This window comes from Halichoeres trimaculatus, unplaced genomic scaffold (genome assembly GCF_033239565.1).
Source record: "Halichoeres trimaculatus isolate MK-OKI-2021-1 unplaced genomic scaffold, fHalTri1.1 fHalTri1_scaffold_2, whole genome shotgun sequence".
In the NCBI taxonomy this organism is placed as follows: Eukaryota; Metazoa; Chordata; class Actinopteri; order Labriformes; family Labridae; genus Halichoeres; species Halichoeres trimaculatus.
The window spans coordinates 35,108,272-35,133,765 of NW_027437180.1; the positions used below are offsets into that span (position 1 = coordinate 35,108,272).

At 40.3% G+C, this 25,494-nt stretch overlaps 1 protein-coding gene across 1 annotated transcript in view; it reads left to right on the top strand.

Moving 5' to 3' along the window:
- Positions 1–3,989: 3,989 nt before the first annotated feature.
- LOC141809930 (alpha-1,6-mannosylglycoprotein 6-beta-N-acetylglucosaminyltransferase B-like) overlaps positions 3,990–25,494 on the top strand; it is a 191,006-nt gene continuing 169,501 nt past the window's right edge. The window contains exons 1-2 of the mRNA XM_074697180.1: positions 3,990–4,523; positions 12,751–12,863. Of these exons, the coding sequence (XP_074553281.1) occupies positions 4,456–4,523; positions 12,751–12,863 (181 nt within the window). The 5' untranslated portion in view covers positions 3,990–4,455. The remainder of the gene's footprint in view (positions 4,524–12,750; positions 12,864–25,494) is intronic.

The window sequence follows — 25,494 nt, forward strand, 5'->3', positions numbered from 1 at the left end:
GATTGCTTTGCAAAACATTACAAGACAAGGTCACCTTAGTTTCTAACAAATGAAAAAGTACAACCCAGATCCTGCCGATATTCTGGATACTTTGATCTGTAATATGAAATATGTACTGGGTCATCATAATCTTCAACACTATCAGACAACAAATTATCGTACAAACCTGCAACTAACACCAAATTGTAGCAGACAGTCTGCTGAAAGGGAGTATAACATTAAAGTCGGACTAAAGTGTTGGTGACAATCACAATATGCTTGGAGGAGGTCTGCGCTCTCCGAGTGCGTTTCTAGTCTTGTTGTGCCTGTCTTACATCTCTTGTGTATCCACTTACAGATGTACACACAGGTTTGGAACTACACGTCACTCAATGTATCTGAAAATGCACTACTCTGCATTGGAGGTTGGTATCATCCTTTTATTTACAGATAAATACATAGTTTTCAGTCACACATGCGAGGCATTGATGTCAGCTTTCTTTGAAATATTTGCGTACATACCCAAGGCTAACTCCAGTACCTAGCTGTTGTTTTTTCATGGTGATTTGTCTTCTGTCAGAAAGCTTTTTGCAACATCAGATAAAAACTTGTGGGACATTAATAAGACTTACTGCTGAAATATGTTCACTACTTTCTGCTCTGGCTGGTGACAAATGGTTTCCTTCCCCCTGCTAGTTAAGTCATTTATCCTGCAAGACGATGTGTAAGAGAGCAAAACAAAAAAGGTAAAAAAGTTGCCCATGATCTTTGCTCCTGTTGCTCTGAGTGTGTTGCAGTTTGACAGCTTTGAAACAGTTTCTTCGTCCTCTATGCTTGCATTACACGTATGATGCCTCCTTAAATAAGGATTTTAATTTAAAATTTTACTTTCCTCAAACTTTTTCTTTGCAGTGGTATGAGTTTTGGATCTGGAAAGACATGTCCAGCAACATGGTTAGGGCAGAGATGTGAGCATTTTGTTCAGTCTGAGGGATTATTTTGTGAGTTTCTCCTGAAGAAGCATGTTTAAGAGGCTTGTAACAATGTTTTGAAACACTTTCCTGAAAGAAGGAAACCATTAAAAAAGCATTACTTACGATACATTAACTCATCCTGGTGTATCTGTCATTAGATAAAACAAAAGCATGAAATATTGCTTTGTTTTGATAAGCAATTTTCAGATATGTATGAGGACATTTCTCATTTTTTGAGAAAACTTAAAAGCTTGCTAAACATGCAACAAACCATCACTCTAAACACTTTGTACATGTTGTGTTTTTCTGTTATTTTTCCAGGTCCCCAGCCTCTGATTTGCCTTTTACTGTGGTTTACAGATGCTGTTTAGCTCAGCCTTGGGCAAGATGCCATCTCAAGGTAGACAGCTCATTAACAGCAGTGACAAGGGCTGCAGAGGGGACTTAGCCATCTGATAGGAGGGAGGACTGTACTAACAAAGGCATAAAGCTGCATATTAGAGCTGTAACAGGCCCTGAGACACTATCTGTGACTCAACATTGGATTTGATGCAGCAGGCTGCCCCTCTGTTGGGATGCATCTCTCCTACAGATGATACAGCATTCACTGCAACATGAACATTGGCTATTTTCAGAGTATGACGAAAGAGGATTGCTCAAACCTTTTGGGTATTCTGTGTGATAGAGTGCTTTCTACTAAAGTACGTGCACAAGTCTGCGTGCTCTCTCCTACACACACACACTTGCATACAAAAGGTGTAAAAACCCCATGTTTGCCTGGTGGATTCCCATCGATAGAGCAGGGCTATTCCCACAACCCACAGAGAGGGCTAGTCTGCGTGGGCGGCAAGCTGTCAGTCAAACCCACATGTTCCAAAGCAAGTGATGCATGAAGGGAGTTTGAGATTTCACTGTCATCCTCAGTCTGGTCCCCCCTGCAGATCTTTCCCCCCTTCTGCATCCGTTTCTGCTCTGACGCTCTGCTGGCCACAAAGACTGTGTAATCTTTGCACCGACTAACACTGACTGCAGATCATCCAAGACAAGGCATGTAAACACCCCATCTGTTTGAGGAATTTCTGTTTAATGGAGGAAAAATATTCTATTGATCTTTTCTTTGACAGACTGGACACTGAGGAAAAACAGTTATGACTTAACTGCTTACCAAATTGCACAATTAACACCATAATTCTGCACCCTTTCAATTAAAACTATCTATAACTGCCTGTCTTCTGGTCATCTCTTATGCTGCAGTACCACTGAGTGCCGCTGGGTGCCGCTGTTGTCTCCTCTCCTATTCGCTGTCCGTGGTCCTGAAATTATCAATTGGCATGCACAGGCCTGTTCACCACAGAATACACACATCAAGGTCTAAACGAGGCAAACCAAGTAATCAAGATCAGATCTATAAATCTGGTGTATAGCTCAGACTCGTCAGAAAAAAACTTCTGAAGTGAATTCAAAGACCTCCTGGTCATGAAAGCACCCTAAAATCCTTTCTAACTCAGCGATGGCCCAGAGCCTCAAACAGAAACAAATCTCTAACAGACTCAAGGAATAAGAAGCAATAAACCAGAGCTCGGACTGAGGAACACAAGAAGTTTACGACGAGTTGTGGTGCTTTGTTACACCTTGTTGTGACATAGATTATAGATGGAGACAAAGCCTGCAGGGGGGAAATGCGGCTGCAGAGATTTCAGACCCTCCGGTGCTGTCGATCATTGTACTGCTGGTCCAACATCAAGTCTTATAAAATAAACCGCTTAAATACAGGAAACATTGGGCGTTTCCCTCCAAAATAAGATAAAACATTGTCTCTGTAGGAAGAAATGTGCTTTTGCAGGTAGATTATGTGTTTTCTAAATTGCTGGGACTTACTATGGAGAGTAATATAAGCACAGCTGGATCAAAATAGGGAAAAACAAGCAATACAATCCCAATTTAGATTAAATTAGTTTGCTCTAAAGGGGACACAAATTTATTTGTACTAGATTTAGCTATTTGCTAATTTAGTAGATTGGATTCTGTTTTGATATATGTCATTTTTGCTTTTTTTTTTTTTTTTTTTTTTTTTTTTTTACACTATCTTTAACACCTATTGATGTCAGTCCTTAAGAATCAAGAAAGAAATGTTTTGAATAGATTTTTCAAGCACTTGTCATAACAAGCAAAAATAATGAATGCGTTCATTTTGATTTTTTTTTCATTTTTTATTTTTTTACATTAAGTTTACTTTTTGTGCTTTCTTCTTTTCTTTTCTTATTTTCTTTTTTTTCCCCTTTTAATTACCAAAACAGTGATAATAAATCGATTGATTGACAAAATGGGCTGGAAGCCACCATAAGGACTGTCTGGAATCACTTCTGTTTTCCCATTTCCCATGAGCACTTTCACCCACTGTCATGGGGAAGTGCATTTGTTTTGGAAAGCAATTCTTGGGCTTTCCTTTGTGCAAGACCACTTTTCCCAGAATGGAAAGCGATGAGGTAATTTATTTATTTGTAGATATGAAACAAGGCAAAAATCAGACTTTGTCAATTTGTTGTGTAGTTTAGTGTCCAGAAGGTGAGCAGATAATTTGTTTCATGTTACAGCCTGGTGCCCCGAGGCATGTCTATAACATATAACATTAGTGAATCCTGATTTTGTCCTACCAGTGCTCATCTACCAACTCCAACCTCACCAAGCAGAGCAAATGTAACCTGTCTCTTCATTTTATAGCTAGACTCTAAAGTTTGATCAACCTGTGTTTTAGCTTGTGCTCTTCTGTCCTTTTTCAGTTTAAATAGTTTAACTCCAGTTTGACTCCAGTCATCCAAAGTTACTGATACATAACATTTAAAACCGACCAAGTTTGGAGGACATAATTTTATTTTAAATCATAGATTATTAACTGTCTAGTGTATAAAAATGAAACTATTTCAGTATCACTTGAAATCTCCTCAAAAGTGAAGAAGTGACGCTCATTGACGCTGCTATTATTTTGAAAGTATTAACCGGAAATAGCTCACCTCACTCATGCGCACTTGAGAAGTGGTTGAGCATGAGGCAAACGGCTGACTTGCCACAGTCGCTCGGGCACTGCCGTGAAGTTAAAGCGTCCACGGCTCTCTTCGTGATGAAAACCACCAACAAACTCGGACTTTAACACTTTTACCTTCATGTTTCGGGACATTTTCTGACGCACTGACTCGGATATGACTTTATCGGTCGACACAGCCTGCAGCGACTTCAGTCCAGAGTCGAAGTGCTCGCCTGATGACGGAATAACGCTTTAAAGTACAGTTTCACACACAGGGAAGGAGATTTCCTGAATGAAACTTTCGACTTTTTCTTCTGGAAGGGGTAAAGAAGCAAATGTTGGTGTTGTGCTTCTTTGAATTCACCGAGTTTTACCTCTCCTGATGGGAACCGCTGGATGGGACGCAGATAAAATGTTCGGTCATCTCAACGTCCTGGTCGAGAGGTTAGCAAAGATGTCAGGGGTCGCTCGTTTTGGAAAATGATTACTGGCAGGACAGACGGAAAAATAATGGTCAGAAGATGTCTAGTGACGTTCAAACCGTTCAGGTAAGAGACAAAGAGCTGGGGACGATATCTGTGCGCAATTTCTCCACAGCCTCAAGCACTGGCTAGGATGTATGGGCTCTCACTGAAAGGAATGTCTTTAAATCAGCTGAAAATGATTTGAAAAAAGACACTATAGTACAACCACTGCACACATTGGAGTGTGTATGTGTGGCACCACTCACCTTACACACACATGCTCTCATACACCAGCTGTTCTCCCACTAGATGAATGAGATTTAGATCCATATGGTTCAGGGACAACAGGCAGAGTTAATCATGAGGGAGACACATATTACCACAAGTCAGCTGAGCTTTAACTTCATTTTCTCCACATGGATAGCTTTATTATTACTGTGTGTGGGGGGTTTGTTTGGGAGATTTAAAGGGAATCATAAAACCCACTTACTTTATGGGGCCATGCAGTGCCAACTGGCTTTATTTTACAGCTTTGGAAAAAATAAGACCACTGAAAAATGTTTATTTTTCTAATCTTACTATTTATGGGTGTAATTTTCAGTAAATTGAACAGGTTTTTTTTTTTTTTAAATTATTCTACAAGCAACCGACAACACTACTCCAAAATTCCAAATAGAGGTGTTGACATTTTGAGCTGGTATTTGTAGGAAGTGATTGTCAAAGGTATAAAAACAAAAAACAAACTTAGGAAGCGTTAAATCAATATGAGCTGTCATGTGTTGTTCACATTTCTGTTCTGTGACTTTAAACTACTCCTGGTGCAGAAATTACGGCTGTTTAGCTTCATTTGACTTTAGCTTCTATCCACTCCCCTTTGATCATACTCCAGAGGTTTTCAACAGGGTTCAGGTCTTGAGGTTTGACTGGTGCGCCATCTACACCTTGAGTGATCAAGCTGTGTGATATGGAGCATGATTATGTTGGACAAAAACAACCCCCAGAGTAAAAAGGAGCAAGTTTTTTCTACAGTGACCATGTACATAGCTTGATTTGTGCGTCCTTCGCAAAGAAGAATATGACTTAATACAGCCTTGAAGGCCTCTCCAGGTCCCTGTCCAACAATTAGATGACCAGGTGTTGGGCACTCAGCAGACCTCAGCTTGGCTTTTCTTTACCTCTCAGTGATGCAGGGCTTCTTTCGAGCTTTACACAACTCGAGCCCTGCCTCCAGGGACCTGTTTTGAACTGTTATTTTTGCTGTGCACTTACCCCCAGCTGCTTTTAGTCATTGTTTTTATAGGTCACTCTATGTCATTCTGCGGTTGCTGAGTGACATTCAAATGAGTTGACGGTCATCTCAGTCAGTGGAGGGTCAGAAAAATTGTGGTATGTAATCTAATTTCCAAAGCTCTATACCAGGAAATATAAAGAGAAATCTCAGATTGAAGTCCTCTGTTTCTCTCTTCTTCATTTGCAAGTACTTAGCAGCAAAATGAGGTCATCTTTTACCCTCTTTACACCTTCTATCATTAGTAGTAGTTTTATTTTGCAGCAGCTGTGCAGACAGTTCCTCTGTAATAGGGTAGATGATTCATGCAGCACTGAATTACCTCACCTGCAGTCTTACAACAGTAGATCAAGCCTCTATTCAAACACACCCAATCAAGCAGCTGTTTCACTAACTGTTATGAGGTGTGTAGAAAGTCCACACGCTTGGATCTCTATTCATGTCGTACCAGGATGACAAAATACTTTTTTAGCTTTTGAGGAAAAAATGCTTTACCAGGTGGAAAAACAAGAGGAATGTGGCTTTGTTTTTGATTTTGAGCTACGGAAATTTTACTCGCCATGTTTGATCAATTCTCCATGATGTGTAAATGTTCATGTTGAACTTTATCAACTTCAAGTGAAGCTACTTTCCTTATGTAAGAAAATATAATCTTCAAGGAAAAAGTTTCTTGAAAGCAAAACATGTACACCCCAGTTCCTTTGTGAACTCCTCTGGCTCCAAAATGATCTACCTAGAGGCAAAATCTGATAAGTCTATATGTGCGAGGAAGCCAATTAGCTGATAGCAGATCTTTCCTTCTGATCCAATTACAGGGTGCAGAGCATTTACTTTAAGTCTGTTAATTAAAGACTCGTCAGGCAGGACCGGGGACCTAATCCTCTCATATCACCCACCTAACGCCACTTTGGAAAAACGGCAAAATAATGAGAGCAGAAACGATCGCCCGAGGACTGTATCAGGCCAGATACTGAACGCCCACATGAGCTCAATATTTTTCTCTTTTTTCCCTCTCTATTCTTTCCATTAATCTCTGTGTTTCATTAAAGCGTTGCTACCTTTTTCCCTGCACACTGAAAGAGCAGAGACCAACATAGGATAAATAATCAAAATGGACTAGATAACAGTAATCACTGGTCAGCATGTAGTTCATGGCCTTTGTCTAACAGCTTTATCCTTTGCTACATGGTACCAGAACTCCTTTGCATTACCATAATTCATCTAGTAGTATATATTAGGAAATGTCATAGTAGATAATTGACGCACTGATCATGTCTTATTTTCTGTTTCACCACTTTGTTTTCATTAGCACCGCTTGCTCTCCTTACTAGTAGTGAGTGCGTTAGTCGACTAAACAATGAACCGTTGTCAACCACGTCAGTTGGCTCCAGAATTACTGCCATGTACAGTTATAAGTATTCTTCATTATTGTAAGCCTAAATGTTTGTCATGCTTAGGGATGCCACATATGAAATGATATGGTACCGATGCCTGGTACCTGGCAATCAGTATCGGTACTCAACAGTGCCAATTTTTGGTACTTTTGTGTGTGTTTATGTGGTGATAAATAATAATTCATTGAATGAATAATAAAATCTCAGTTTTTCAATTCAGCATATTTATTCGTCAGTTAGTAACTTTGCAGCACTGTTTTCATGTCCAGTAGAAAAATAGCCTACTCTTCCACTCTCTCACAGTCACAAAGATATGTTTTGGTACCTAAACATAGTACCGTTTGATTTTATGTGATTAAAATGGGCAGTCGGTATCTGTCATAGTACCTAATTTGTCACCCATCCCTCGTCACGCTGTGTCTTAAATTTTAGTGACGGGCTACCACCAGTATGCAAACAAGCACATATTATCATGTAATGCGGTGTAGTTTGGCAGTATTTTACTCCAGAACATTGAACTTGAACTTATATCAGGCAGTGTTTAACAAGTACAAACATTACATCGTTAATGTGCAGGGAGGTCTAAATGATGGTGGTGCAAGCCCCACTCAATCTGACTTCATTTACCAGTGGACTCTGTGGTTTCATGTTAAGCACTGTCTTAAAGTGGTGCTAGATTTGACCTTTTATCTGAGTATTTACTGACATTGAAACCAATTAAAACAAACAAAAAAACTAATTAAAAAAATGCAATCAGTGTGGAACATCTGCATTGCTTACTTTATCCCAATGTAAGTTTACTAGAGCTAAAACAATTCACCTTTTTATATAATTAAGTGGATTCTAAAACATATAAGAAATGATGAGGACACTGACATAAGTAGTGTCGGCCAGGGTGTGCGCACATACAGATAACCTTTTTTAACATCACTTTCTGCATTAACAACTATCAGTCAAGTGCTATACAGATATCACATTGTATGATTTCAGTATTAAAAACGTGTTGCATGCAGATTTGCATCAGCCAGTCTGATAAACTTAAAGTAAATTTTATAAGTCCAGAAAAAAAAAATAAGCCTAGTCACTGTCTGGGTATGGGAGTGAGGTCATTTTGACAGGCTTCCTAGGGACTGTCAAATTCAGAATTGCGGTTGCATTGCTTTCTTAATTTGTTTATCCACAGGACACACAAATAGACAACTTAATTTTATATGAATTAGAAACTACGACTCACTACTTTACCAGTTCCCTTCTTGTAGAACCCACCTGCCTGTTTACCTACAGTGCCCCCTGTGGTGATTGTGTAAGTTACCAAAAACAAAAACAAAAAATGACCTAAGTAGAAAAGTTAATGAATGCATCATTAAAACAGTAATGGCAATAACATATTCAAGCAAAAAAAAAAAAAAAAGCTGAGTATGCAATCTTTTTCATTAGATTACTCAATTACTTGCATAAATAATTGATAGATTACTTGATTACAAAATAAAAATGATTGCTGCAGCCCCAAACTTGACCCCTGCAGCTCTCTATCTTTCACTTGCAGGGAAATCTGACTGTGAAATAACACTGATCTAGGATATTTGAAGCTTGTCATATTGAGTCGTATCTAAGTCTCAGAAAATTTGACAACCCCGATTTCAATCTGATTTTAGTTGGCGATGAAGATAAAAATCAAAGCCTGAAAATGACATTTTTTACTTGGTAGCACTGATGCTTCGAACCTTAAGAAGACAGATGCACCAGTACAAAATCAGGGATACCATAACTGCAAAATAATGTGAAAACAGTGTTGATTGCAACCTCAGGCCCCACGCTTCAGAGTGAACACATTATGCTGTTTTGAACGCAGTCACTCAAAGTCTTTCAGCCGCTTTCTCTGAAAGCTGTTAGCCTCGTTGCCTCTGGTGCATTCACATGTACCACATCACCATGGCAATGTCACATTAGGCAACACAAGAAATTCCTCTGTCTTCTTGTCATTTTTCTTCTTTACTGTTTCAGATTTGACTGTAGTAAGGAATGTTCAAAGACATAGGAGGGAGAAATTGCATTAAAATGAGAATTTAGACTTTCCCAAATCAAAATCTGTGATTTTTAAGTTTTCAGCGATTAAATTTCTGGTGCATACGCAACCAAAATGTGCGTAATTTGAGCCTTGCAAATGAAACACAGTATCACCAGCTTTAATCAGGTGTTCAATAAATATTTTCACCTTCCATCTGTTGGCTTTCTAACCCCTACTGAAGCACTGTAATACATAATCCAGGCTGGTGTGTGTATCTCTGCTTTATGGCACCACATTCCCTACATATAATCCCTTGATCATATCTGTATGGCATTGGAATCACATCAGTTAATGCGTCGCTGCTCTGTGGTCCTCTGACAATGATTGAGCTATTCTAATTAATTCGGCAATATGCCTGAAACAGATGGGACTAATATTTCATTATTTCATGATATCACAGTATCCTGGGAGCGACGGTAAATGGAAAATTGTAGTGAATGAGCACGTGCCAGCTGCTTGGATGCTGCGATTTTGATGTAAATACAGTGCAGTTGTGATTTCCTCATGTTATCAATCAACAGGAAGTGCCACACACTGGTAGGTTGCTGACAAGCTGACATATTGCTTTGAAAGGTCTTGTTCTAACCGTGCCAATCACAATGATCATCGCATTGAAGCGCCATCTAAAACTCCCGCTCTTGCAAATGAAATCAAGACGGGGGAGGTTTTGTTCAACATATTCATACACAAATTAGAGTTTGTCTTGCTTCAAGTGTAATTAGTATGATCATCTGTTAGATCTTACCCCAACTCGAGTTGTAATCTGATGAATTTGTTCTGAAAATGTACAGAAATAATGATAGAGACCATTTGGATTGAAATGACTTTTCTTAAGTGATCAAGTGGCTGTTATTATGTTTGATGCCACCCATTAGACAAGAGCCTTGATAATGATTGTTCACAGTCCTTATGTTCTCGTCGTACATCCTCCTGCCTGTCCTTGAATTCAGAGCATTACCACTCAGAACAAGATGCATGGCTCTGTCTTGGAATATAGTCACCCTGGGAGGCTGCCAAACCACCGCGCTCTATACTTAACAGATTATTCAGCATCATCTGGATCCCTGTGGGTCAATCAGATCACTCCAGCAAATGCTCTTTGAAGTGGCTATGCTTCCTAGCTGTTGATAGGAACTCATTTCTCACGGCTTCATCAATATTAACAGGATCGGTTCAGAACTTTGCGTGACTGTAGCTACTTAGTCTGCCATTCCAGAAAGTGTTGTCAAATTTCTTACTGGGCCGTGCTTTCAAGCACAAACAGCTCCTGCCTGGTGTTGAACAGAAAGCAATAGATATGAATTATTTACATGATTGTTATGTTAACTTTGTTCAGGTTTCCAACCTCTGTTCAGGGTGTTCAATTTTTAAAAGTAACCCCTGAAAAAGAGGCCACAAACTAAGACGTGTCAACGAGTTGTTATCAGAATTTATTTGCAGTTATTTAACTTTACATCTATTAAAAAGGAATGCATATGTTCACTCCAAGATAATAAATGGACACTGCTACAGCTGCTGGTACATGTGGTATATAGACACTGAAGTGTTAACCATTCATTGTTGCATAAAACTGCTTTTGTGCTTCATAACTACTGCAACAAAATCCTAAAAGAAATACTCCTCTTTTGGGGTTAGCAGCAGAGCAGCAAGCATATTTAAAGTGGGACTTGTTAGTCATGGCAACTGACTGGTATTTTGTCCAGCGGATGAGAATCACAGACTGCTTTGCCTCCCTGCTTTTCCCAAGAGACTTGGCATCATAAGATAACTTTTGATCCGCGCACACTGAAGGGAGTACTTAAACTAGGGCAGGATTTACACAGACACAAAAGACCTGATTTTCAATTCTTTTTCAGTCAAGCATCTGATGCCGTGTTAACAAACGGGAACCCACACAAAGTCATATTTTACATTTCCTTCAGAGACTGGAGGCAGAAGTTTGGTTTTACAGCTCAGAGGTTGGATTTTAGTGCAAAAGCAACTGCAATCTCTTTTAAGGATATCTTTTATCTTTTTGGGGTTTATCTAAAAATAAGAGTGTCATCTGCATATTGAATGAGCATCTGCTGACATTCTTAAAACCAACACCAATAAGTGGTTCAAGAAACCTCGCCTTAAACTGATTCATAATTCAGCGTAAACAGTAAATGGTACAAAATAGATAAATGAATGTGCTCAGACCAGTTTCCACCAAGCAGTCCGGCTTAGATCAGTATGTTTTGGTAGGGGTTGGCTGGGCTAAACCTTGTCCTATTTGCATTTTCCACAGCCAACCATGCTCCCTTGTGGTGGTAGTGTGTAAGCCAGGTGCCGATAGCCACGTCATTTAAATGATAGTGTGACACCATAGCAGCACAGCACAGTATAGCCTGCTAATAAATCCAACGAAGAAGAAAAACATGACAGTAAACAAAGACTAACTATAACAAACAGACAGAAATTCGTCTTCTTTGTGATCTACATGTGGCTCTTCGTTACAAAGCACTATCAAGCTTTGTTTTAGAGAAGGCTGTGTGCCGCGAAAAAGAAGTACAGCTTCCGTCTTATGGTAAGTGACGATTCTTTTGACCAATCAATGGTCTGAAGTGTACCTCCACCTTCCGGGATCAGATCAGTTTAGTCTTGCACTCCTACGGAAGGGTCCCAAAAAGTGGGATGGCTTGTCTGGGTTATTTGGGGATCTGGCCCATTCAGTGGAAACGCAGTAACAAGCGTGCCATGCCAAAACGAACCAAACTGAACAACTTGGTGGAAATGAGTTGTAAAATGAGGGTATCATCTGCATATTGAATGAGCATCTGCTTACTAAGTGGTACAAGAAATCTCACCTTAGCCCGATTTGATAAGAGCTTTGTAAACAGTAAATGCTCAGTGGTGTGACCCATTTAGTGTACTCACACGGAGGTTTAGGTAAGATCAGTCTAGTTTTCTGGTGATCAACCTAAAATGCCTGATTGTTTTTGGCCGCCTCTGTCCTCTTCACTTCTCCCCTTGCCCTCTCCGTGCCTGTGGTATTACGTGAATAATCACCATTTTTGGCTGCACCCAGGGACAAACTGCTCACCCTTTCGTTGGCAGTGAGTCCTGGATGTGTGCCGACTGATGACATCAAAACACCAAAATGTTTCAAGTGCCCTTTGGCCTCGAGTCTCCTCTATTCTACGTGTGATCATTGCTCTATTTATTCTCTGCCCTCTGGAAGTGCTGCCTGTTGTTCCCTCACTCTCTTCTTCTGCTTCCCTCCCTCTTTTTTTTCTTCATCGTTGCATGTCTGTTATTTTCCATCCCACTTCTCTTCCTTGGCTGCCGATCATTCTGTCTCAGAAAACCTGTACTCCATAATTGTCAGCCTGTTCATCTGCCTACATGCTTATTTTCTATTTCCAAGCCTCTCTCTTGTTATCCACTCTACTTTCAAATATCTCTCTATCAACTTCTCTGTCTCTATCTGCTCGTCTTGACTTGCCCAAAATGTCTATTTACCTGCCTTCCCCTGTCAGGAGGTCTATCTATCTCAACTCCCTTCTCATCTATTCCTCCTCTCCTCCCTTTGTGTTGCAGGATATTCGTGGTGGGGATTGGCTTCTTCAGCCTCTGCTTTCTAATGACCTCTCTGGGGGGGCAGTTCTCAGCCAAGAGACTGGGGGACTCCCCCTTCACCATCCGCACAGAAGGTACTGGCATGTGCAGTGTGTGTGTGCGTGTGTGTGTGTGTGCAAACAGCCCCTTTACTGGGTTGAAATGTTGTAATGTCACCACATATCGCCATGCTATAACTCTCCATGGTCCCTGCTGGCGCTTCACTGCCATGTGCCACTTTGTCAAAGCTGCACCACCTGTCACTGGAAACATAAAACGACCTGGAGTGTTAGGATGAGGCAAAGAAAACATAAAGTAAATGTAAATTCCAATAGATCCAGAATGACAGGTGAAATTCATTTGTATAACCTTCAGGAGAAAAGCCGCCTTTTCTAAAGCTGTGGTCAAGTGGTGTGAGATAAATCAGCATGCTTGTAAATGGAGATTGATGTGGTTGGTGGCACATAAAGCAAAGACCAGCCAGTGGCTTAGAAGTTATAGGTCTGATCTCCAGTGACAGCAAAATGGGTGCCTCATATTATGTCTGTGGATTTCAGCCTCACTATTTCCATGGTTACTGCACGTGCTTTCTGTTTTACGCTAAAGATGTATGCTATGCTTTTGTGTGGGAGACACATCCTTGAATATATGTGAAAGTAGCGCTGTCTTGGCTGAAGTAATAGAGGAATACAAAACACTCCAAAAGCAGGGTTAGGCTGCAAAGATCGTTTATGGTTTTTGATGACTACAGATGAGCAATATGGTCTTAAAGTGCAATTTAAAGCTCCCCTGATCCCTCTAAGTGTTCTCTGTAAAGGCTCCCCATTACAAAGAAGTCCATTAAAGCCAGCTGGAGTAGTACAGCATTTGTTGTGACCACAAGTAGAAATTACAGAAATGACGCACTAAGTTTTCTTTCCATTTCCTGAGTGCCCTCAGTTGGTGAATGAGAGCAAATGACCTGCGATAGCTAATAGCAGGCACAAAAATACCGTCCATTACAGCTTGTTGGAACAATTACGTTTTTTGAAAGAGGTGTTATTGAGCTGGGTCAGAAGGATAAGAGCTGGGGATGGACATTTTGAGTAAAAATGATATTTGATATTCATTTACAATTCATTCACAGGTTACAATAGTCCCCTGCTCCTCCTGCAGACATTTGTAGATTGAGATCCAGTTATGACTGGGCAAAGTTTTTGTTGGCATGAAATGGGATATGATTGACATACAAATATTTTATAAAACAACACGAAGGGAGTTTTGTGTTTGGTGGATTATTTCTTTAGTGTCACAATTCTTTTGGCAACAGGAATGTATTTGATGGATGAGCTGCAGAGCCAAATATGTGGGTAAATCAGCTTGAATAACAACCTATCAAGCGGTAGACTCATGATGAATGAAGTTAAATGAAAGCACGTCTGGGCTTGAATTTCTTTGATTTATGACTGATGATAAACTGTATTGGGAAGACCAAATTAAGTTTGTTAAAGCAAAGTTTAAAGATTTTATTCATTGCCATAAAACAAAGTTTAATAACCCAAATCTGTTTCCTTGCAAAGTTTTAGATCACTTAAAGTTATGATTGTGAGAATAGAATAAAATAGAAAAATACTTTATTTAGTCCAGAGGGGAAATTCAGGAGGAGTCACAGCAGCAATCAAGAAAACAAAAGTAAGAAAGTGTATAGAAAGTACAAAAGCTCCATAAGAAAATAGATGCTGACAGCTTGTCAATCATTGTCCAGTTCAGCCAGCCTCCACCTCCACAGGGTCCAGGACTGAGCTTCTTCAGCAGTCTGTTCAGTCTCTGTCTCCTGGATCCTGTCTGCTCACAGCAAGTGAAGTTCTTTCAATTTAGCATTCATGTCCAGTGTTAGCTCCGTTAGCCATGTCTGTGAATACCATGAAGCGATTCAGCCTTCTGGAATTCCCTCTGTTGCTGGTTTAGCATGGTTAGCTTGTCCATCTTATTGGAGGTAGATCTTAAGTTCCCAATAACGATGGATGGAAGGACAGGTCCATGTCGTCACTTCTTAGCTTACACTTAGTACCAGCACACTGTCCTCACCTCCCTCTCCTCACCTTGTGGGGAACATCAGGCCTTGCACCAGTTAGCATTGACATTCTACAGACTGAATGCAGCATAAAAAACTCAGTGTTTGTTTGAATCCTGATCCCAACACATTGCAGACTGCTTGCAGCACTGGAGTTGTTGCTAAAACATGAATCCATCAAAGCTGTATCTCACCAGCGGAAGAACATTCACACACTGGCCGACCGCAACGTCACATGACCTGGAGTGAAGGCTGAATGCCTTCGGCAATGCAGGAGAGAAAAAGGGCTCTGCTGTTACCTCCTGCTGTCTAGGGTACAAAGATTGAAACTCAGAGGTCATTTTGTGGAGGCCGGCGACTGTTCATTACAGCGAGAGATAGAATTGGAGTTCGGTGTGCTCTGAGGCGGCTTCAACATGTGTGTAGCATGTGTGTGGGCTCAACAGTAGCTGAGGCAAGCCATGTGTCAGTTAACGTGGGCGTTAAAGCAAGTGAAAGATGGAAAGAGTGCAACTTGAAGTGCGAATCACTGAATCAGTCAGGTGTTGGTGTGCCGGAGTGTGTGGCTCCTGGTTTAATCTGTAAGGGAGAAAAATGAAGCGGTGAAATGGGAAAGGCAAACTCAACTGAGTGCAAAGATGTAAGAGCATATTAAAAAGCAGAGGTAGTGCTTGAGAGATAATGGGGCTGAGGGAGATGTGCGTGTGTGCGTGTGTGGGGGGGTCATTTGGGATTTCTGTGTTTGAGATAAATAGCGATTATTGCATTTTGTGATGAATTAAGCTGTGTGTGTGTGTGTGTGTGTTTCACGGTAACTTCATAAATCAAACACTGGTGTGCTGCAGCTTGCGAAGACATCTGGAGCAAGCTCATTAAAAACCGCGTGTTGTCCAAGCATGCTTTCCCAAAGGAATCTGTTGTGTGTGTGTGTGTGTGTGAGCATGTGTCTTTAAAGTAGCAGTGTGTACCTCTTTATATGCCTAAACACTTTTCTGCTTGTCTATGCACAAAACATGCCTGCTTCTCTATTATCCACATCCAGCCTGGGTGCAGTTGTTTGTCTGCACGCTCCACTGTTTCACCTTCTTTTTTCCCTTTATGCTTCCCCCTGTTGTCTACGATCCCACACTGCTTTTGCCGCTCTCTCTGAATGTGCCTGTGTGTGTGTTTACGTGTGTGTGTTTGTGATGAGCTGGCAGGAAATTGGCTGTTAAATGGGCCGACAGCGGCAATGTGGGACAAGATTGAGACCAGAGAGACTGAGAGACCAATCCATCTGCTCTCTGCAAATCAGCCCCGCAAAAACAACTGGCCCTTTCATTAAGCTTCCACTCGCCACCTGCAGAGTGCTACACACTCACACAACACACACACACACAGTTATGGACCCAGACACAGTGCCACTCCCATGTTTTATTAAACACATGAGAGTTTCTGGCAGAATTCTGTTGTGAAAATATGCAAAATTGCCTAATTAAAATTGTTCTCCAGCCTTTGGGTGCTTGTGTTCTCACTCAGCATTATAAACCAGAGCTGTACAAACATGTTCTGTTTTTTCAAATCGCAAAACAAACAATTTATACCAGAATTGAGATAATTAAAAGTGTCTTTAAGGTCTTGCAGGCAGAAAATCCAGCTTGTGATCAATGATTTTACAACACATGACATCTACTTTCAGTTAATGAATTCAGCTGTAAGAAAATCATGTTTGTTCTGTGAGCTGGAGAAAAAAACAAATTCTCAGCTGGTTGTGCGCTGTCTCTCTCTGTGTCTGTCTCTCAGCATTTCTGTCTCTGCAATTAACACGAGCCAAAGATGTTTTTATGTAAGCACAGACACTAATCTGAATTCATCTTGTAAATTGGGTTGATCAAAAATAAAAACATGTATTTAGATTTGTGGGAAACGATTACTGAACACCAAGCATTAACGGCTGAAACAAGGTCTGTTAGTTCCTGGTAAAACATTTTAAGGAACTGTTTGGTTCCTGTGGCTGACTGTTTGTCTGCATTTCCACCATGACCCCAAGAGCCCAGGTGGATTAAACAAATCCATTCACTGTATAGAGAGTGGACAGCTTGGCTCCGCCATTTAAATTTGTACGGTTTTGAAGCCAAAATACCTGTTACAGGCGCTCCCAATGGCAGCCAGAGTCTGTGCAGTAGAGGCTATGAGAGAATCTGAGTGGGGCCGGGTAACAAAAATAAAAGTTTTTTTTTTCTGTCAAGAGTCTAATCTCTACTTGGCGTTACCTCTCAACATACTTTACAATCCCAGAAAAAAATCCACAAGAGTGTCAGCTGTCAGTTGTTGTTAAACATGACGCAAAGCCGAATTTTTAACCTCTTATAACTAATGAAGAGGACCTGAATTCAAGGCAGCCAAGTAATATCTTCAAACAACCACAACAATCGTATGTAACAAATACTTTTATGAGGTGTCATCTGGAATGACTGGGAGATGGATTATTTGACCTATACTGCAGCCAGCCACCAGGGGGAGCAGTTTTTTTGTGGCAACCTCACTTTGAGCCAAGTGAGATAATGTCCTTTTTTTTTTTTTTTTTACAGTATATGAACAAAATAGGCCTTTGACGTCTGAGGGGGATAAAAGGATAACTGCAATACACTGCCACACCAGTAGAGGACGGTGAAGCAAGGAGAAAGACAGGCTGGCATCCTTATGTGCAGCAACAACACACGCATGGGGCTTTTATACGTTTTAAAAATTTGCACGGTGTCGGTAGGCTTCCATTCCTAAACTGCAGAGTGCGGTGTATCACAAATACATGTGTACCACAGTACTAAACTGTGTATTTGTTTAAACCTTTTGCCCATAAATAATCTTTGCTGAGTGTGACTGCAATTCATGCCAGTAATTGTTCATCACACAACTTCTCTGTGCGATGAGTTACATAAATGCCTATATTTTTATTCTTCTGCAACTTGGAGCTCCTTTTCGTCCACCATTTTACTTCTGCGTCCAGTGGTCAGAAATTTTTGGATGTGCATGATACGGAAATTTTCCGCTTGACTTCATTTGTCCACATAGAGCTGCATGGACCTTGTATAAACCAAGCTTCAGCCTGTTAGCCCAGAGGAGGTTCAGCCTGTGCGTTTTTTAACTGTACTTTTTTTAGCTGCTGATGGATTTGTTGACTCTGAAAAGGAGACTACTGCTAGAGACAAAGGCACCACCAGACAAAGCCATTTCCAAAAGCCGAAAACAGCTTTATTTCTGCTATCTAAAGCAGGGGTCTTCAAAATTTTTCAGACCAAGACCAGGGCCTAATACTATGTATAAACACACCATGTTAGTGTGTACTCAGTTTTGCTAGCCAGTATAAAACATCCAGTTGCGTGACTGGCAGAGCAGCCTGGGGCGGGTTTTCCACTGTCTTGAGGAGTTAGAAGTGAATGCAGGGTGAACCTGTGTGCAGTTTTAGACTTGTGTTGGTAAATGTGTTCATTCCTGACTGAAAGATATCAGCTTTGGCATTCATGTATCCGTGTGTTCAAAGACAATAACATGAGTGAAAATTGAAATATTTGGGAATAGTTATTTGAAAATATAAAATATTGCCAAATCAACAAAAAAAAGTCACGGACTCCCTGCAGTTCCTCCACGGTACCCCTAGGGGCTGCAGACCCCCTGTTGAAGACCTCTGATGTAGAGCATTGAGACAGCAGAGATCAACCAGTGGTTTGGTTTTCAGTGGGATGCATCCTTCTCAAACAGCTTTAGACTATCATTAAATAATTATCTGTATATACTAACAAGAATATTTTGACAATTTAAACATATATGAAACTTAACTAGGATGAATTCCTAAGGACTAACCATTAATATTTATTTTGCACTCTTAGTTCTCCTTAGGAACAACCTTCCTCTCGTGCAGCTCACCCAGCTGTATAAAACAAACAGTTTATGCAGATCCTCAGAGGGGCTCGTGTATACAAGCAGACATTAAAAGAAAGAGGTGATGATGTCCACAGGGTTAGATCCTTTGCTAATGCTTACAGAATCTGCATTATTTAACAGTATAATCAGGGCGCTGCGTGCTGCTTAAAGAGATCTCAGTGAGCACAGCATCTCTCCCTCTCAGTGCGTACAGTGGGAGTAACCATGGTTATGTGAATACTTTACCCCTTATTAGCCACATTCAAGACCCCAATACACCATATTTTGTGAAATCCAATTTTCCAGCAATTTTGAATTTCTTGAATATTTAACCACAGAACCATGTGCTGCCTCATGAGCCCTGCTTTGAAAGTGAGTCATTCTCATGACTGCATAAAACATGGACGCACACCCTGTGACATAACCCAGTGGTTACTGAGGAGACAATCTGAAACCCAACAATGGTGAACACATAACTCAGCTTTGCTCTTATGCAAATTTATATGGGAGTTGGTACAAGCAAAATCAATATTCTGACGATGCTGCAGACTGTTTTGTTTCGCTGTAAAAAATAGTAATTAGATGGGAAATTAGGAGAAAAGATGATCTTTTGGGGTGTAACAGGGAAAATGGAAACTTAGATTTGATTCAGCTTTCAGTTTGGTATGAAAAGGAAAAAAGAAAGATAAATGTAAAAAGATTTAAATTTGGTATGCCTTTGGGAACTTGCTGAAGTGTCTAATTCCAGTGTTTAGCCAACATGGAGACCTTGAATTTGCATTTCCTTAAGTTAGTGCTGTATTGCTTCACTATATATCTACACTGAACTAAGACAGTGGTAAGAATACATCTTTTGACAAAAATGAGTCTTTGGCTTAAATCATCTCTTGATAATGCTGACCATCTCTAGTAAAACTGCTTTGATCTTAAGCTAAAAGGATCATGCTCTTTATGCCCTATAGGACAATGGCCTATGTCAAGAGGGTGACTTAAGCCATTTTATTTCTAGTCTAAGTCAAAATTTGGGATTATTTAGGATAAAATGTGTGACTTGGGCAACTTAACAAGCTTTCATTATAGTGGCTGCTTCAAGAAGAAACCGAAACTTCAGTAAGCGTGATTCTTGAATCAGTTTCTACTAGTGAGTGATTAGGTTCACTATCATAAAGGCTAGGGTGTATTGTGTGTTAACACTTGACTTTGGAGGTATGCAAATTTCATCACACATAGGTAATAATTACACAATGTTTTTTTTCTTATTTCTTTGAAATTAGAACACAACTTCTTTAAAATAATGTCCAAATTTATTGTCGCAAGTTACAATTGGTAGGTTACTGTTTTTTTTCAGTTTCTTTGAAATTTACTCCAAAATTGCAAGGTAAGGAGGTGATGATAGGCAAATAATTGATTTGAAGTTCAATCACAACCCACCACAAAACATTTTTAGAAGTATCCCAACGTTTCTGCTATTTCGAGAGAAGCGGGTGATAAATAGCTGCTTAGTTCTTGAAAACAGAAGTTAGGTTCATTGTTTCCTCTGATAATCACCTTTGAAATGTTAAGTAAATATTTCAATTTCCCAATAAGCAGTTTATGTTTAGCTAATTTTTATTTAGTTTCACCAAGTTCTTTAGTACTGAGTTAGTTGATATGGATAATTGAGATTACATGCAAAATGATACTTATATGATTAGGCCTGTAATGTTTTACATGATACAAGTGAAGGCTTCAGATGTGATATTCACCAAGAGTGGGGTTGTAAATTGGCCTTACTTGATTGTTAAAGACACTGAATAAGAAAAAACTTTGTCTAATTATTACCTAAGTGTGATGAAATTTGCAGACCTTTAAAGTAAAGTGTTGCCTTTTGTGTAGTAATTTATTTTAAATTTCACAAGTTATTGTTTAACTACAAACTTAGCTACTTTAAGCTAGCTACCTGTTCCTGGCTAACCCACTTATTTCTGTAACCAAACATAACTGAGCACAAGGCAATAATACCTCTCGAAGTTTTGAAATAAAATAAATATTTTTGCTTTTTGATAGGATATGTATGAGTATGCCTACTAGGTGAGGGATTGACCTGACATTTGTTCAATTCAGGGTTGGAGTTTTTTTACGTTTTGAGTTTGCTTTGTGGAATTATAGGACACTTAATTGTCAAAACTGGATGTTGGAAATGGATTAAGTTCAATGAAAAATAAACGGCAAAGAAGACCTGAAGTTTGCACCAAGGAATGAAGGAGCAGTTTAAACCAGGTTTAAAGTTGCCTAAGTCACATTAGAATGTTAGAAAAATTGGCCTAAGTCACTTTATTCTTTAATGTTACGTGATGACACACAATGTTCTCGGCATGTCAACGGTTATCCACTGTGAAGGCCTTTTTGATTGAAATGATTATCAAATGTCATATGCTCTGTGAAAGTGAAAGTCTGGTAAAGTTTTTTATGTTTTCCCAAAAACTTGAAAAAATGACGTAGGCCATTATTTTAATAGGGTGACAGAATGAACCTTTACACTCCAGCTACTCATTCCCAGTTATTTGTTGACAAGCAGACAATCTGCTTCTTTCTGTGTCATTCAAATTCCCAGAACCTCACCTCTCACTGAGCCTCAGTGCTTTTTTCACAGATATTAGCTTCCTGTTTGCACACAATGCCAGCTGTATTTTTTAACAGGGCTTTGTCATCCCAGTGAGAGTCACGCTGATAGCAATTGTTCGGGGTATTAGCTGAATTTCATCGCCACCTCTGGCTTCTGGGGATTGTCAGCTTCCACTGGAGGTTTGGAGTGGTGGTTTTTCTCTGAAATCCTCGTCCCTCTTTGGCGACTCACAGACTCAGCAGCTGAGAGGAATGGGCTCAGGGATGAAAATGAGAAAACAGAAGAGGATGTACGTGGAAACAAAGAAAGTATGTTCTATTAAGCACAGACAAAGAGAGCTCTGGTAGTTGCACTGCTCCAAAAAAGGACAAGCTTCTTTCTACTGATTAAAATATGTTCAACATGAAAGATACAATACCTCGTTCAAGGGCTCCTCCTATGGGGCTTGTTCATACTCTGAACCTTATTACATTAACAAGGACCAAGAACCAGAGTTCTCCCTGAAAGTCTCAACGAAAGGGCTTCCTTACTCTTGAGGTAAGTTCCTGCGGGAAAGAGAACAGAATTAATATTTCCCCTCAGCTGATACTTTCAGGTTTAAAGTGTCACTGCATGAGAAAACTGTCAATCAAAGACGGTTATTTATAAGATAGAAGTCTTATAATCTGTATGAAGAGGATATTCAGAGTTTGGATCCAAGCAGAGACCGAGACTAATGTTTGTTTGACTCGCATTAATCTCAGTTCTGTGATGTTTGGCTGAAAGTTTCCACATCAGTCATAGAAAGACTCACGCCAGTGTGTCATATTCCCAAAAGCCACTTTGATTTGTCCTAAGAGAACCTCAGACTGGAGATTTCACTCGTCAGCTTACGTGCTTATGCAATTTCTTTGATTATCGACAGAAGCATGATGTAGCATATAGTCCAGGACATCAGTATGCAGCTGATAGCGGTTGAGCACATCAGACCACCCCTTTGCTCTGTGGTCCCGTTTCATGTATTTTTGCGCACTGAATGTTCATCTCTATCCCACATTCCCTGCAGTCATGTTTCCTTCCCATTGCTCCATGTCAAACAAATCTGGCATGACAATCTTCTGCATGTCGCTGGTGCTAGGTGCAGCTGGGGAGTCACTCTGGGAGTACACTTTATCAGCGCACTCATAGCCCGAGGACTTTGAACGGACTGTCTGAGTGTGCGTGTGTGAGGAGGTTTTTGAGGTTTAGGATTCTCTCTGAATATCAGATAGAGCTACAAATAGGAAGCAGTGGAGTGAATAAACGGGACTGTATCAAAGTTTCACATTTACTGTAAGGTTTTCTTACAAGTCTCAACAGAAGATTAGTAAGATCCTCATTGTTCTTGATTGAAAAATATGGCTGTCATTTCTCAGAGCTTGAAGCTGTGTAGTTATGTGAGAGAAGACTCGAGTATCTCCACCTACTGATCAATCATTGTCTTCAACGAGTGTGCTCCAGATTACGGACATTTTTTAACAGTTTTCAATAGTTTTGCACGTCTTTTAAGCTTCATGTCAGCTAAGCCGAGTTTATCTTTGGTTTTCTTGAAATAGAGTTTCCATTTCTAAATCTCCATTTATAAATTTGGATTGCACAGTTTAACAATTCAAATAAGTTTTTGGTTCGCAACTTTTAGCCTGAGTCAAATATGCATAGTGCATTCTAACTATTCTTTCACAGTTTACATAGTATTTGTTCATAATTCTTTCACGATTCAGTAACTGTTCTCCCACAGTTCTCTAATGGTTTTCGAACAATTATCTAACTCCACTCTCACAAATCTTTGACTATTTCTTTTGCAAGTCTCTGACTTTTCTTAGAATTCTCAAACTTTTCTTGCTCTGACTTTTTTCTTATGATTTTCTCCCCGTTCTTACATATTCTTTCACAATTGTCTGTTTTTTTTTTCTCCTCACGATTTCCGCTGGACTCTTTAACCGTCTCTGATATTTTTGACTGTTCTCTCACAATTCTCAAAAGATTAGGGGCCGATTTTAGGGTGAAACGCAAAAGTTTTGTTGCATTTCAGCCTCGTGTTTACACGGAAATAGTGTTTCAGCCGACCTAAAACGCAAACTTTTGAAAACGGCCCCCAGAGTCGCATTTTTCCGAAACACTGCCTTCTCTGTTGCCGTGTAAACAGTAAGCTGGCGTTTTCAGTGGAAACGCTGATGTCACCCTACGCTTCGCACAAACGCATCCAACAGGACAACAGTACCGTTGATACCAGTATCACAGACTACCGTGCTGCACTTGTGCTGCTCAATCTGCTGACTGTCTTTCAACAAAATGAGCATTGGTTGTTCCACTTTAGCACTTTGCATTCACCAGATGATCGTCCCAACTCTACTTCAGTGGAGATCTCCTAAAAGCAGCTCCTGGACAGAATAGTTAAAGCGCCGACTACAGGCCTGGCATGCTTAGTACAGCGTTTTCAGTCCCTCAGCATTTCCATGTTAACACAGATTGTTTTCACTGTGTTTTAGCGTTTTCAGTTGAAACGTCATATAAACGGGGCCTTAGTCTCTCAGGGCACGGTCACACTGGCCATCCATACCGTGCCATACTCAAGTGTGATTGCCCCCCGCGCCATCCCCCCGCTGGAGAGGACAGCCAGCGGTCACACTACTCCAATATGAACTAGACTTTAGCGGGTATCACACACACGACCCTCCTACGCCATCATAAAGTGTCTGTTTACATCGAGTTTGATCTCATCAGAGTCAGCACAGTGAGACACAGAGAGCACTGCAACAACTTTAGTGACTTTTTTGGCTGATGTTACGTCGCTTCAGTCCGACACAGCCCTCTAACACCCTTGCTATTGCTTAAAATGATTGTCAAGAGGTTGCAGCAGTCATACGTCATGGATCACACGCATTGTCCGTGTGTTTGTGTATGTGCATGAAGTGAACTGTGCTGAAGCCCACTTCTTCAAAGTGTACCAAAGCAGAGAAGTGAATCATGCTCAAGCACAGTATGGTTTACCAGTGTGACCATGTCCTAAAGTTTTTCCCATGATTCTCGCATGATTATCTAACGTCTAACTAACATTTATCCTGAGATTATTAATGATTAATTAACAATTATCCAACAGAAATTGCTGCACTGGACCAAGCAAAAGGTTGAGGGCAAGCTTGCCTCGACGTAATGATAGAAAACAACTAGAGTGCAATCCCCTCTACCATTAAAGATTAATTAAAATCCATCCTGGCCGATATTGATTTTCTGCCATCTTTATAAGTTTTCTCTTTCAATCCCTTTAAAGGGGACATATCATGCTGATCCCTGATTTAATACTTACATGTAATATAACAAATTTGAAAAAAAGACCTTTCACCCCCTGAATTTTCAAAAAATGAGATATTGTATTTTTTCTGATATCCTAGAATGAGATTTGATGCCTCTGAAAATAGGTCTTTGCCATTTGGCCGTGAGATTTCGACCTTCATGACGACACGAGGATTCTTTCTTTTTATTGGGTTAATCTGATAAAGCAGCTCCTCCTCTGTGAAGTCAGTTAGTCACACAACCGCCACCGAGGGATACACCCACCAAGAGCCGAGTATAAACGTATAAACTATACATGTTACAGTACCAGTTTGACTCACCACACTGAAGTGTCCTGAGATGATCTGTGTCGAGGTGGATTTTCTTCCTCCTGAGCTGCAGAACCATCCGGGTCTGACTCGGGGTCCAATACAAAAGGACGTATCCTACACTCTGCCATTTTATTAGTGCTATCAATGCCTTACGGTTAAGTTTTGGCAAACAGCAAACTCGCTCGGTCTGCTCCATTCAATATGGCGATTTAATCTGCCATGCTGCAAAAACCGCCCCCTGGCTCTACCCCCTCCGCCCCTCTGATAGAACTGACCAATCAGAGCACAAAGGGCTGTGACGTTGCGAGGTTACTGGAGGTCATTCTTGAAACGGAGCATTTCAACGAGATCTTCAGAATGGCCTAAACTGACGCTATTGTGAGGAAATGAAGGAACTAAATGACTTGTACTGAGGACAGAAATGCTTTACAGGCATCCTAGTCTGGCATAGTGAAAAGGAGAAACAGGCATATGTCCCCTTTAAGTTTTACTGTGCAAGCAGAACTTGTTGAAAACCAAAACCCCCATGATGTAAAATAACATCA